General features: G+C 48.0%; 1 protein-coding gene across 1 annotated transcript; it reads right to left on the bottom strand.

The window, feature by feature from the left end:
* Positions 1 to 10,355: 10,355 nt before the first annotated feature.
* LOC122366436 (peroxiredoxin-5, mitochondrial-like) lies at positions 10,356 to 13,374 on the bottom strand. Its single transcript, XM_043338683.1, has 2 exons — positions 12,042 to 13,374; positions 10,356 to 11,007 (listed from the first exon to the last, which is right to left on the bottom strand). The coding sequence occupies exons 1-2, from the start codon at positions 12,102 to 12,104 to the stop codon at positions 10,798 to 10,800; spliced, it is 273 nt and encodes a 90-aa protein (XP_043194618.1). The 5' UTR covers positions 12,105 to 13,374; the 3' UTR covers positions 10,356 to 10,797.
* Between the last annotated feature and the right edge of the window lie 205 nt (positions 13,375 to 13,579).

Raw genomic sequence — 13,579 nt, 5'->3', positions numbered from 1 at the left:
AACTCCCGCGGTACCATCAGTCACCTACCGTGCGGGGGTCGCCGCCGACCGTCATGTGCCCATTCGCCCACCCTGCGCCACCGGCCACTCGGTCATCGGGATCTGAAGGTGACAGACCCGCCAGGGCCCAGGCGGCTGCGTGCAGGGCGTGGGGTTTGGTGCATTCATTGCCGTACGCGGCCGGTGAATGGCAGCCATTGTGCAAACGGATTGATGGTGGGCGCACTATACGTTCAGTACGTGTTGGATGAGTGCGTTTCGTTTGATGTGTCGTAATCGCTATTGGCTCATAAATACAAATACATAACGTCCAAATTAATGAAGGTACAAATGGACATACAAATGAAAATAAACAGCAATACGTCGCCAATGTAGGCATCCACGACCCAGGAGGGACGTGAACGAAGCACCAGGTAACATTGCAAACCGTGCCTTGCTGCTACCTTTCATCGATGTAAACTTGGAGAGCTGGACAGCGGCGAAAACAGACACTGGCATCATAATTCGCATGGCCTGCTATGTGCCAACGACCGACTTCTTATTAACTCGCACACCTACATTACTGGACTCCGGGAGAATAGCGCCACATGAAAGCTTTATATCCTCCGGCAGAAATAATTCTTGTATTCACAGGCAGGGATCATATCGACCAAACGGGCTTGATAGAGTCATTTAACTGAAACGTACCCGTCACATAGAATGACAGGGAACTAAAGGTGAGCGGTAGTTTTAACTTGTAAATAATGTGACAACTGACAGTAGATGAACCATAGCTGTAGTAAATTTACGGTTGATATGAAACCATGGTGATTTAGTGGTTTTAACCCGGCAGTTGCTGGGGTATTTCGCCACCCACCGTTTGCTGGGGGGGGGGGGGCGTTAAACGCCCCCAGCCGATAACTCGAGAACCAATAGGCGCAGCGAAACGCACGAGGCGGCAAACGAAAGAACGCGACGAGACGCTTCAGATGAGTACTTTAAAGTTGAATTTTGAGGTCACAGGTCGGGTCAAGGTCAGGTCAAACACCTGAAATCGGGCTTTCAGTAGCATGGTTTTCAGGACTTCGCAATGGGCGCCTCTCGTCATAAACTCTGTCAAAACGGTGCACAATCCATCATATAAGACCTACAAGAGTGTCAGCTCCATGTAGGGGTCAGTCAAGCATAGGTCAGGGTCAAGGTCAGGTCAACCGGGTAGGCACATATCCCCGAAAATCAAAACTGATATTCGCAGCCTGTGACACATGTTTTATGGGTAATTTGGGGCGTAGAACACGATGAAGACATTCATTTTATCATATGTGTACGTGTTTGGCTCAAAAAGTTAAATTTAAGAAATGCATGTATCATGGTCGTGAAGTAGTCACGAGAAATTGCCGAGATTCAGTTCAAGATTTTGAAAAATGCGGAACAATAATCAATAATCGAAGATAGCCATTTGATTGTTCATGGTATTGGCAGTCTAATGGCGTTTACGGCATGTCTGTATGACTATTTTGTGATTTTATATGATTTTTTGAACATATGCCGTTTTTGGTCGAAAACTCAGAAATCATGACGTCACTAAAACCTCGATATCTCAAAAATTTTCCGACCGATTTTTTTAAAACTCTGTCACAATAAACGTTGCTCAATTCCCTACAGGTACCCAAAATTTGGCGCGCTTTTTTATGCTATGGCCCGGCGAAAAAAGTGGGGGCGTTTAACGCCCCCCCCCCAGCAACTCGCGGGTTAAATACAACCGTAACTCCCGTCTCCGCGTCTCCCACGAACAAAATGTGTAAGGCGGCACAGCATCCCTTTAACAAAATGTGTAAGGCGGCACAGCATCCCTTAGACAGGATATGTAGGGTGGTGCAAGTATCCCTTAGGCAAAAAGTGTAAGGCGGCACAGCATCCCTTAGACAAAATGTGCAAGGGCCAAGGCGGCACAGCTCAACTGTAAAAATATAATTTTGAAATTATAACTAGGCAAGGCAATTGACGTGCAAGATGGCACACCATACATTATCCGTGGATAAATGCAAAATCATCGACTATTTGTAATTTGTACCGATTTAACATTAATGTAGTTCGAATTTTGAACGTGCATAATCACACAAAATATTCTATTTTTATAATTAGCAGACCACGAATACAACGGTCTCAAACTCAGTGTTATTTGATTTTTCAATTCGGACACCGAATCGCTGATACTTCGACCTCTCACCGATATCAAATGTGCATCGGTAGATCTGGGAACGTAATCTCCGAGTCGGAGAGCACCATATAAACTGCATCTCCAGAAACCAATTCCCTCAGAATCTGCCGTCATTAATAGTGGATGCTGTGCGTCGCTGGTAGCCAAGGACTCTAATTCTCTGGCCAGGGAACTGATCAGCCCCGGGGTCCCGGGTGGCGGGCCGGCTGTTACAGTGGCTATTGACCACGGCCTCGTCCCCTTCTGAGCGGAGTAATTAATTAATTATATGTCGAGATGAGAATGGCTGCTGCTGTCCCAGAGGGGTTGCCAGTGTTGTCTGCCAGTAATGCGGGTGGACTGCGGTGATCAGAGGCTAGCGGCTGATTGGAAACAGATGAGCTCTGTAGAATGGGATGAGGTCTGCATTATTCACACGTGTATACGTTTACGTCAACCATCTACGCTGCACGAAGTAAAATATGTTGAACTTTTGCCAGGATTTGACGATTTGCCTTTATACGATGGCCTCACTAGCACACAGTGACCTTTTATGACCTCGTCACCTCACCCTGACGTGATCTTAGTTTCGACATGACATAATTTAGATGGTGGTTGCGACAGTTAATAGACAGACATCTTACACAACTCTCCTTAAACTTATACGTAAACGTATAATTGCGTTTACGTGGAAGCCGAAACTACGTATTGGAGGTCAACCTATTCCCACGCGAGTCTTCTACCACCGCACTCGACGGCGCCAGTACTCTCTTTTCAGCAGTGTCTGTTCTCATGGACTAGATGAACTTCGAATGGACTCCGATCGCCGGCGAATTCGCTCGGTGGATCGTTTTATGGCTGTGATGGCCCGCCGAAGGGCCCTGACACGCCCCGCGGGCCACACCGTCTCACCCGAAGACAATGGATGGCCCAGCCGGCCGGAGACCATCGGCACTGGGCTGTAAATGGGGACCGACCGGGAAGGATGGCTCTCAGCTCGGGCTGGGATAGAAGATGTCATGTCATTTTGGGTTATAGGAGCTGGGAATGAAGTTCCATTTCATCGACGTGAAATTGAGACGACGGAAGTCTTGATATGCCGACCACCAGCGCAACTATCCTGCGACGTATAACGGCCAACCACCAAACAAAAAAGATCGGCTGGTGAGGTAGTAAACCGTTCGTATGTACTCAGTGTATGCGCTGAGCACGACGCATTATCATACGAAGATACATTTAACCCTCGCCCGCACATGCCATTTTCCCATCCTAGAACGCACATGGGGGGGGGGGGGAGGGTGGTTGCCACCCCCCCCGCGCCATTTCGTTCCTGTTGGAGATAGAGCTTAGCAGTAAAGACCAAAAAGATTCTTTGGGAAGAGACGAATCCAATGATACCCAGTTTTACCTTCTCAGGTCAGTCATTGACCTTCCAGGTCAGGTCAAACTAAAAAATGTTGCTGTTTTGGGTCACCGTTGGATATCAAGTGCGCTGCTTATCAAATACCGATGACGATGCTGTTTTCTGGTGCCAAGCCAGCTAGAACCTCTTTGTCACACTATCCGACCAGAATTTTGCTGCTGAGGTCATTTCAGGTCAAGTTAGGTCAAGGTCAATTATATGTGTTTGTATGTCTGTGTGTGTCTGTGTGTATACTGATGTGTGCACCGATTGTTTTTGGGTCCATATCACATGAAATCATGATCTGAGAAGCTTTTACCAAAAATGCAGTCAAAAAACTTCACAAAAAGTAAATTCAGCTTGCCTAAAACGCAATTATCTTAGATGACCTAGGTTGACCTTGACCCTGAACTTGACCCCTGTACATCGTCGAACAACATGTTTCATGATAGGTGGGAGGTAAGACTGGCAAAAAAGGCCGAAATCAGGGTGTCAAAAGCTCACAAGGCCCATGGCAAACGCAAGATGTTGAGAATTGGCCATTTGGGTCATGACATGACCTGAAAAACAAGGTCATATCTCCGAAACCAAAAATCACAGAAACTTGAAATTTTCAGTGGACATCAAGAAAGGATGGACGAGCAGCTATACGAAAAATCAGCCTTCTAGCTCTAAAAATGTTGAGTGCAGAGAAAAACTACACCTGAAATTGGAATATTATTACGGTACACAAATCTCCACCCCTTTTAACTTCATTTTATGCCAGAGTAAAAGATGTTTGCATGGACAATCGGAGATTAATTCTGCCACCCGGTAGTAAGTAATATATTCTCGTAAGCTTAGAACTACACCCGTTGCGGAATAAAAGTACGGTACACAAATCTCCACCCCAAATCAATTCATTTTACACCCCTAGGTAAAGGGTGTAAAGGGGCGTTAGGAAGAATTAAGCATGTAATTTACGATAATAATTTTACGCCACAGTGCAATTTAAGCCAAAACAATTTCTACGCCTTGCGACATGGTGTAGAAATACCAGCAGGCTGCGAAGCTGAATGTGTACAATTTAAGTCAAGATGTAAAAATAGCTCACGTTATAATCCGCATACAAAACAAAAGTAAACGATAATAATTGTATGTTCTTTTCCAGAGGGAGTAAAAATACGACTGGGTAAATATACATCGCCAGCCATAACTATCCCCCAGCGTGATTGTATCTACTGTCGTCTTCTGAGCACTTTCGATAAAGTCAACTATGGTGCATCTCTCCAACGTGTTGTTTATTTAAAATAACTTGAAACGACAGATCACAGGTTGCTACAGATTGGTTCCTCCCAACACTGACTTCCCTGAGGAGATCACAAGCTGCACAAATCACATTTTATTCACAGCACAGGTCATCAGGTCACTAAGTCACGTTTCATCATGTACTTTAAAAACAACTGAGCATTTCTTCCTGTAACGAGTATCGACACCAAACGTACGGTCTCTGAAATCAAAGCACAGGTGTACGAACTAGGAAAGCACTGACAACAAAAACTCCGTAAAAAAAACTGACTGAGGCCTTCTCAACTCACATCATCTTCAGAGCCTATAGGTACTGAAGATGTTTCACGGCACGACACTACAGTGCGTTACGTGTATCGCGGTGCTGAGTTCCTATTGGAAACATCCACCTCGAACGCTCTCAATGTTCTGCTCGGTCACCCGACCACTGCACTGGTGCCTCTGAATCGGCAACAGTGGATTATACGAAGGATGGCATTCTCAGCCGCACTGAGAGGAATCGCGAACTTCATAACCCGTGCATATATGACCTCAAAAAGGATCATGCTGGGCCCTCTAAAAGGCAAATATAGCACAGCGTGCGCCGCAGCGAAGGCAGCCAGCATCTTCATCTCATTGTTTGGGAGACGATATTTCACATCGCTGACCAGGCACTGGGTTTCTGGGTGAACGGACACAGAGTTGCGCCCATCCTGCAGCTCCGAAATCGTCGTGCCGCCACCGATCACCAAGGTGGCCGCCAGGTCGTCATCTACCAAGATTGAAAGATAAAAAGAACTATTAACCACTGCAATCTTTAAGTTAAGAACGACTTTGTATGTCAGGCCGTCCATCCGTCCGTCCATCCGCCCATCCATGTAAATTGGAGGATGTAAAGAAATATTTAGCACTGTAATCTTTAAGAAAATAGCAATTTTGAATGTCGATCCTTAAAATTTGACATGCAGATGAATCTTTTAACCCGCGCACCGAAGGGGTTCTGAGCCAACTTAGAAGCGACGAGAGGGTGGATGACCGCCCCCCAAAGATCTCAAGAACTAAGTAACTTCGCGAGAAGCGGCAAACGACATTCGAAAGCTCGTAAGACGGTCTATGAAAAAAGTACTTCGGTCATTTTTCGCTAGGGTTCAAAATGACGTCATCAGAGGTCATCGAAGGTCAAATTATGCGAGTAACCGTAAAAAGACCGACAACATTCAACAAACGACTCCGTAGCTCATGAACAGAAGAGATAAAAAGTCGTATAAAAAAGGAATCTGATGGAAATAAGAATGACTTGAAATTAGAGTCTTGAAATTTATTCCATTGACTTATAATGGGCAGGTAAAAAATGACCTATTCGTATTTCGTAGGTCATCAATATGCAATTCTGAGATATACGAGTTGTAGGTGCTCATCACCAAAATTATTTCTGTGAGTTTCAAGATCTGCTTTCAACAACGAGATAGCAAACTTCGAAGATTGTGTTTCGAGGTGAGGTCACTTAACGTGGCCTGGTGGCCTGACTTTTTTAAGATATGAACTAAAAATTTCCAGAGGGTGTGCGAAATGGATGTATCAACAGTCGCGCCAAATCTGGCGGCGCTATGCGCCGCCTTTTTTATGCTATCTGACAAAACCTGAGGGGGGGGGGGGGGCCTCCCCCGTCGGTGCGCGGGTTAAGCACTGTAATCATAAGGCAAAGAACGATATTGTTAATTGTATGTCTGTCCGTGAAAACTGAAAGATATAACTAGTAAGCACTGTAACATTTAAGTACAGAACGATATTGTATGTCACGGAAGGACGGACCGACAGACGAGACAGACGAAACAGACAAATGTAAAATATTGGGGGGGGGGACACGTCCCCCGTCCCTCCCCCTCCCCCCGGTGGCGGAGCCCATGGATGAGATAGGCGAGACGGACGGACGGACGGACGGACGGACGGACGGACAGACGGACGGACAGACGGACAGACGGACAGACGGACAGACGGACAGACGGACAATTGTCGTCAGTCATCATTAATGGTAGTTTAAAACTCACCTTCAACGGGTGTGGCGCCCTCCGGAGGCAGGAGTTGTGCGGTGTAGCACGCCTGTCGCGTCATTGAGGTGACTTTGTCCTAATGCCATTTTCGCCGGCGTGACCCACGACTAGAGCCAGGTCACCCCAAACCTGAAAGTAATACACAAAATAAATTAGCAACTTTTTCAGGCCAAGATTCTAGTACTTTTGTAAAACGTAGAGAAATAAAATTACTAAGCTTACCTAAACATATATTGATCAATCGACACATTGAACATTTGATGAAGTTACAGTTAACAACCTCAGTAGGTACCTACTTAACTGATTTCTCAATTTGCCCTTGAGAACAAACTGAGAGGGTCAATTTGAGCTTCTGGAATCACTAATCAGAATGCCACGTATTGACACAAACAGCTAGGTGAGTGACGTTCATACAGACAGCAGCAAATCAATTTCATCAACTGCTACATCGAAACATTATCAAGTCAACTTACCCTCAAAGTTATTCGGAAATGGGTCCAGCACTAGTCAGTCATCACCACATCGAACGCACCAGCACAATCGCACCTATCTCACTGTTTCAACCGCCAGAAGATCACTTGCAAGCGCCAGAATTCTCCGTGGCTCCGGTCCGGAGCAGACACAAAAATGAAAATGGCGGAAACGGAAGGCTCGCGAGCCGCACGTGGACGCTATCGTAAAATAATGAGCATATGGGTGCAGAACTATCATGTTTAGGGTATTTTAAATCCTTGTCATAAAATAACACCATCCTCATCGAAACACACTTTACCAAGGATGTATATTTACACCATGATGAGGGTTGAATTATCAGCTGACAAATCAGAGTGCAAATTTATGCTATCAGATGGGTATTCTTATCCCACTTGAAGAAAATACACTATAGTAGTAATTTTACCATCCATCAATTAGAGGGGTAAATATCTCAAAAGTTAGAATCGCACCATGAGTGTTAAACTGGATTGAATTAACCCCCAAGAATACGCTCGTGATAGAGTACATTCGCACCGGAGCATTATTTTATTCTCCATATACGTCGAACAAGGGTATAAATATTCTTGATTTCGGTGTAATGGCGGTGTATAATAATCAAATTCAAATTACCCAGGTGTACTTTTCTTTCAGACTGCCTGGGGGGGTGGCAACCCCCCCCCCCCCATGTGCGGGCGAGGGTTAAAAGAGTAGGCCTACAAGATAGCGCGTGAAAGTGTCCAAAAATAGCCACTTATGTTTGAGCATCATTGCCGGAAAATTTGCCAGCAACTTCATAAAGGACATTTCCACCATATGCACTTGCCGATAACACAACCCTATTTCTCCTAAGTTAGAAATTAGGCCAGTGCTACACTCATTCACCCAGTTACCTAATTACACCGTTATAAATTCGGTTGCGTTTTGTCAAACACCTGCCACCGACGGGTATAATTAAAACTCTGGCACCGGCTGGGTAAGTCGGCGCGGCTGTCCCCACCCGAGTGTAGCACGCGACGGTCGCCGGCGGCACGCGACTGTGCGACTGTGCGTCGGGCCGACGGGAGCGCCGCTGAGTCAGGGGGGGGGGAGGGACGCACGACCTGGAGCTGCGGTGTCAATCATCTGCAGTCCACAGAGGCAAAACCAACAGTTAAGTGCAAAAATGTAAGTTAAATTACATATTAGCGAACGAACAAAGAATGCACATCGAGCGAACGTCAGGAGCTACATTGAACTAGCCCAAGGAAGAGTCAGTTTTTATCTTAAAATCAAGTATCACATTGACGCCAATCATGGAAAGTACCACAGCATTGTACTTGGGAAGACTAACAATTATTTATTCAAGCCAATCACACTTGTCCCGCCCATGTCAGCTCCATGTCAGCTTCTGCTGTCAGCTCTCTCATCTTCAAATGATTTTTTTTTTCGAGGGATTGTGTCCTCCTTGAACTTGAGATTCCTTAGCTGCATCCTCTACTACGTGCTCCCCAAAACATCGCCATCTTATTCTGTCTGACATGCCAACATCTTGTAGGCCCGGCCCGCATCCCGCATTCTCTCTCACGGTAGTCACAGGCTCACCAGAAGTTATACCCCCGGGGTTTCCGGCTCGACCGTCTCCTCCCGCCGTGACCGCGTCCTCCGCCAGTTCACACCCAGCCGCTAGCCACTGAGGCTCACTGCCGGCCGGCGCTAACAACGTCCGTCCATTGTCACCGATCCCAATTAGAAGGTCAGACGCACACACACACACACACACAAACAGCGACAGTCGGCCCGCGCCGGGAATGTCACAGCCGCCGGCTCCCAATCGGTTCGCGTGTTTTCACGCTCCCGACTTCAAAGAAGGAATCGCCGCGCGAACCGACAGACATCTCACCAATTAATTGTCGGAGAGGAAGCCGACACAAACAAAGCGATCGGCGCATGTTTGCGAAATGAATGTCAGCGACAGGGCTTCGGATTCACTTGGCTTCAGTAGGCGTGTGCTAAGGTCGATGACAAATTGAAGAGTTTTGACAGATGAAGTGTAATGCATAACGCTGAAAAGCATCAATCGCTATTTTGCAACCAAACACCAGGCAACTGGTTGTTCGTAGGCAGCTGCAGTTGCATTGCATCCTCATCAGAAGCTTGAGATGTTTTCAATTTCGACAGTAGAGATGTTCAGTATTTGCAGAGCGTCAGCAGAACAAAGACAGCTCCACGATGCCCATTAGTTACAATGGACGAGCGGTTTGTTTTTAACGAGAAGGCATTGGGAAAACTCCAGGTGCACTCTGAACGATGAAAACAAAGAACCGGTTCCGGAAAAACCCACAACCGAAACATTAAGCAACGTTGGCAAATGGCATCGATTAAAAATAAAGAACCGGTGAAAATTGTGCTGCATGGACAAATTTTAGTACCGTTTACGGTATGTCGCTCTATGTATTTCAGACCATTTATGAGCCACCTACGGTATCGTTTTGATTTGAATGACTGCACTCGGGCGCATAATACACTAATATGTAGCCCCTCTGCAAAAAACAACGATAAAAGCCCAATCAAAAACAATTCGCTAAAATCGTCACCATGAAGTGACCGTAAATTGTATGTCTGGTGTTGGAGTACCACAGTCGTGGGGCTCCTTGTGTCTGTACTAACTTAGTGAGTATCGGTCAGTTAGAGAACGTCTCACTTTTTGACCCAATATTGTTTTTTTTTGGGGGGGGGGGGGGGAGCTCGCTTTCGAGAAGTAGCCAAGAACTTTTTATAACTGTAGTCATATGTTTGTCACCAATTAATGTGTCACCAGTCAATGGAGAAAAAGAAGAACAACTTCAATTATGGAGATGTAGAAATAACAAATGAACGCCAAAGAGGGAGATCACAAGAATCGATAAAATATCAGACGAAGATAATACGGATGGGGTGGCGTTGCAAAGCCAACGCCCCGAGAAAAAATCTGATCTGATCTGTTTGCGACGCAAAAAGCTGGTCATTCATAACCAAATATTTATTGTCACCGTGCAGTGCTCACGATTGTGCTTCGTATAATAAACAAAGACACACCTATCTGGTGCTTGGACAATAGACATTCTAAACAATATATTCTGGAGAGGTTTTGTTACAAGCTTAATATAGTGAACAGCCATGATTCGCCGGTTAACACCTCGTAACCAGACTCTAAACAAGTTAATTCTCAACGATCCGACAAAAGTCACGTCACGTTTCTGAGAAACATTTACAACATTCAGCTCTCCGAATGCCCTACGCTCTCACTGCCACGGCCCGACATCCCAGCTCCCCTTCTCACCCCGCGCAGCCCTCAGCGCGCCCAGCTCTCCCTTCGCACCCCTCCGTCTCAAAGCTCTCCCACCCCTCTCACCCTCAGCGCGCCCGTACTGGCCGGTCCGCCGCCGCCGCCGCCGCCAGCGCCGCGCTCACTTTTTGGCCAGCTTCTTGGCGAGTACGTCGGCGAGGGAGCAGGAGAGGCCCTTGCCGTCGGGCTCGACGTCGAGCGACTCGACCACGCCGTCCTGCAGCACCATGGAGAAGCGCTTGCAGCGCACCGTGCCCAGGATGTCGGACAGGTCGAAATCCATGCCCATCGCAGAGGTCAGCTCACGCTTCACGTCGGACAGGATACGAACCTGGGGAGAGACGGGGTGTCGTTAAAATCCTCAAGAAAGGGGTCATTGGAACGAGTCATAATACTACGGGGCCGTGTCACGACACTAGAGAGCACCAAGGGGTTTGGTCAAGTCGCCACAGATCAGTCTCAGCCGATTGACGCTGCGACGTGAGCAGAAGTGGGGTGTCGACGGCGGACAAAAGTCGTACTCGTGCATACCACGTCCTCGTACCAGATTCGTCTTTAATCTTCTGACACGTTCGCTTGCTTATCTAACTATCGCCAAACAGGCTCGCATCCAATGCAGTATCAGGCAGAACTGGGCAGTGGATGCTCAGGGCAGTGGAAGAAGAGAGGCTAGTCAGAGCATACCAGCCAGCTGGTAGTGCCCTCTCGCGCCCGCGTCAGTTACAGGGGCTCCCCGCCGAGTGGCGCCATCTAGCAGGACGGGAATACACAGGCTCACGGGGACGGAGAGACAGACGGACAAACATACAGGCGGCGCTGGCGTCGGTGAACAGGAGCCAGCGACTGGCCAAAACGGTAGCGTACTCCAGGGATGGTGTGTTTATTGCTTTAGAATTATTGCTCACGCTACGAATAATTTGTTACATATTTGCAATTCACGCATCAAGAGGGTCGGTGACAGTGCAAAAATAACAGCACCGATGGCTAGTTGATCGTTACTGACTTGTCATTTTATCCGTACCTGTTGGCGATTTTACGCCAGATACGCGGGCATCAAGTCTGCATTTCTGTAAAAGGTGTGCATTTATCCCGCAGTGCCCAGCCATATAATTAACAGACCATCTCCACCCCACTGTTCTGCTCTCTGCATCCCTGAACATATCCCAAAGCATTCTCAGAAAAAGCCCCAAGCCCGTTCCTCCAGCGAATCGTTTTCCCATGCATTTGGCGCCCTGCACCTTGGCTCATCCGGTCGTCTTACCTTTCCCTCTGCCCCCTGCGCCTCCGGCTCTGACCTTGCCCTCGGCTCCCTGCGCCTTGGCCGTCTCACCTTGCCCTCTACTCCCTGAGCCTTGGACGTCTCACCTTGCCCTCCGCTCCCTGCGCCTTGGCCCAGCCGGCGGTGACGAACGGGTCGTTGACGGCCATGCAGACAATCTCATCCACGCCAGTCGCCTTCAAGGTGTCGGCCTCCTTGATGTAGCCGGGCAGGTGGGTCTGAAAAAGGAGGAGGGTGTTAGTAACAATACCGGGGTCGTAAGAGAGACAGACGAGCCTCCTTTGTGTAGCCGGGCAGGTGGGTCTGAAAAAGGAGGAGGGTGCTGAGTCGTTGATGGCCGAATATGGGGACGCAGGTCACCATCCCTGAAGTGGCCGGGAAAGTGAGTCTGAAAGCAAGAAGAAAAGAGAATAGGGTTGCCAGTGACAAGTTTAGGGTTACGGGGGACGGGGAGACAAGCTTGCTGTAACTCCCTGATGTAGTTGTGACGGAAGCCACATTTTTTTTCGAATCACAGCTTACAGGAATTGACAGAATCATAAGGCATGCATATTGGTGTGAGACTAAAAGCCAAACACGCAAAAGTGAAATCATCTGAGAAGAACGGCGCTTCAATTCCCGACACCTTCATGGATAACGCGGGTCAACAGGGCGCAGGCGGCAGATGGCCTTACCCCACCTGGACCCGACGTAGCGCCGACCCCTCTTATCGGTCGCACGCCAATTGGGTGGCCACGTCAAAAAACGGGCTACACCTGGCACTGCAGAGGTGTAAACTTTGCCGCCTCCCCGCCCGCATCTACAGGAAAAGCTCATAACGGAACTTTATCTCTCCAAAGCGCAATCGGCCGGCATCCTGTGCGCCAACCCTCTGCACCTGCGCCTGGGATATCGCCACCGGCACCGCCTCGACCTAGTGGATCGACACCGGTGTGAGCATGTCAAACAAGAAACAGCTGACGCAGGGACCCCTCGGGCCGTATCATGCCGCAAGTGCCGCAAATAGAAGGCGTCAAGCCATCAAAATTACGCTCACACCGACGAAGTTATCAGCCGCCGACGGACGCTCACCAAAAGTTCCAATCACCCCTCCCTGCGGAATCGGAGGTGCAAATATGTACGTCCAGAAGAGCAGATGTTCCGTGCCGAGAGTGGGGCACGCCAATGCCCATATCTGGCATTCACCTGACGAGCAGCGACGCCGACGGTCGGGTACTACTACTGATACTGGACGGCAGCTGGGACAAATGAGCGTCCAGCAAACAGAGTAATAACTGACGAATTCGCTAATATCACAAGCGTTCGGCCAAAACAGGAACAGCTGGGAAGTTCAATGACCATGGCGGATCATACATATGAGCCAATACCCCAGATATCGTGATTACGACCAAACCAAGCAATAAAGCGCCGACGCCGAACAGTGTCCCTCAGCTTCCCAGCAGAACGAAGGTGTGCACGACAGATGGCAAGAAGATAGCAAAAGTAATAAGCACTGCACCCGGCCCAATTACAGCCAGCTGGGATAAAGTCAATAACCAGGACCGATGCCACTCATGAGTCATCATACAGATAAAGATACTAGGCCTATCACGCCACACCGATGAATTATCTAGCCATGCTTATC

Source organism: Amphibalanus amphitrite, unplaced genomic scaffold (assembly GCF_019059575.1).
Source record: "Amphibalanus amphitrite isolate SeventyFive unplaced genomic scaffold, NRLGWU_Aamphi_draft 000805F_arrow, whole genome shotgun sequence".
NCBI lineage: Eukaryota > Metazoa > Arthropoda > Thecostraca > Balanomorpha > Balanidae > Amphibalanus > Amphibalanus amphitrite.
Note: the sequence above shows the minus strand (reverse complement) of the source record. Positions and strands in the feature narration are given on the sequence as shown.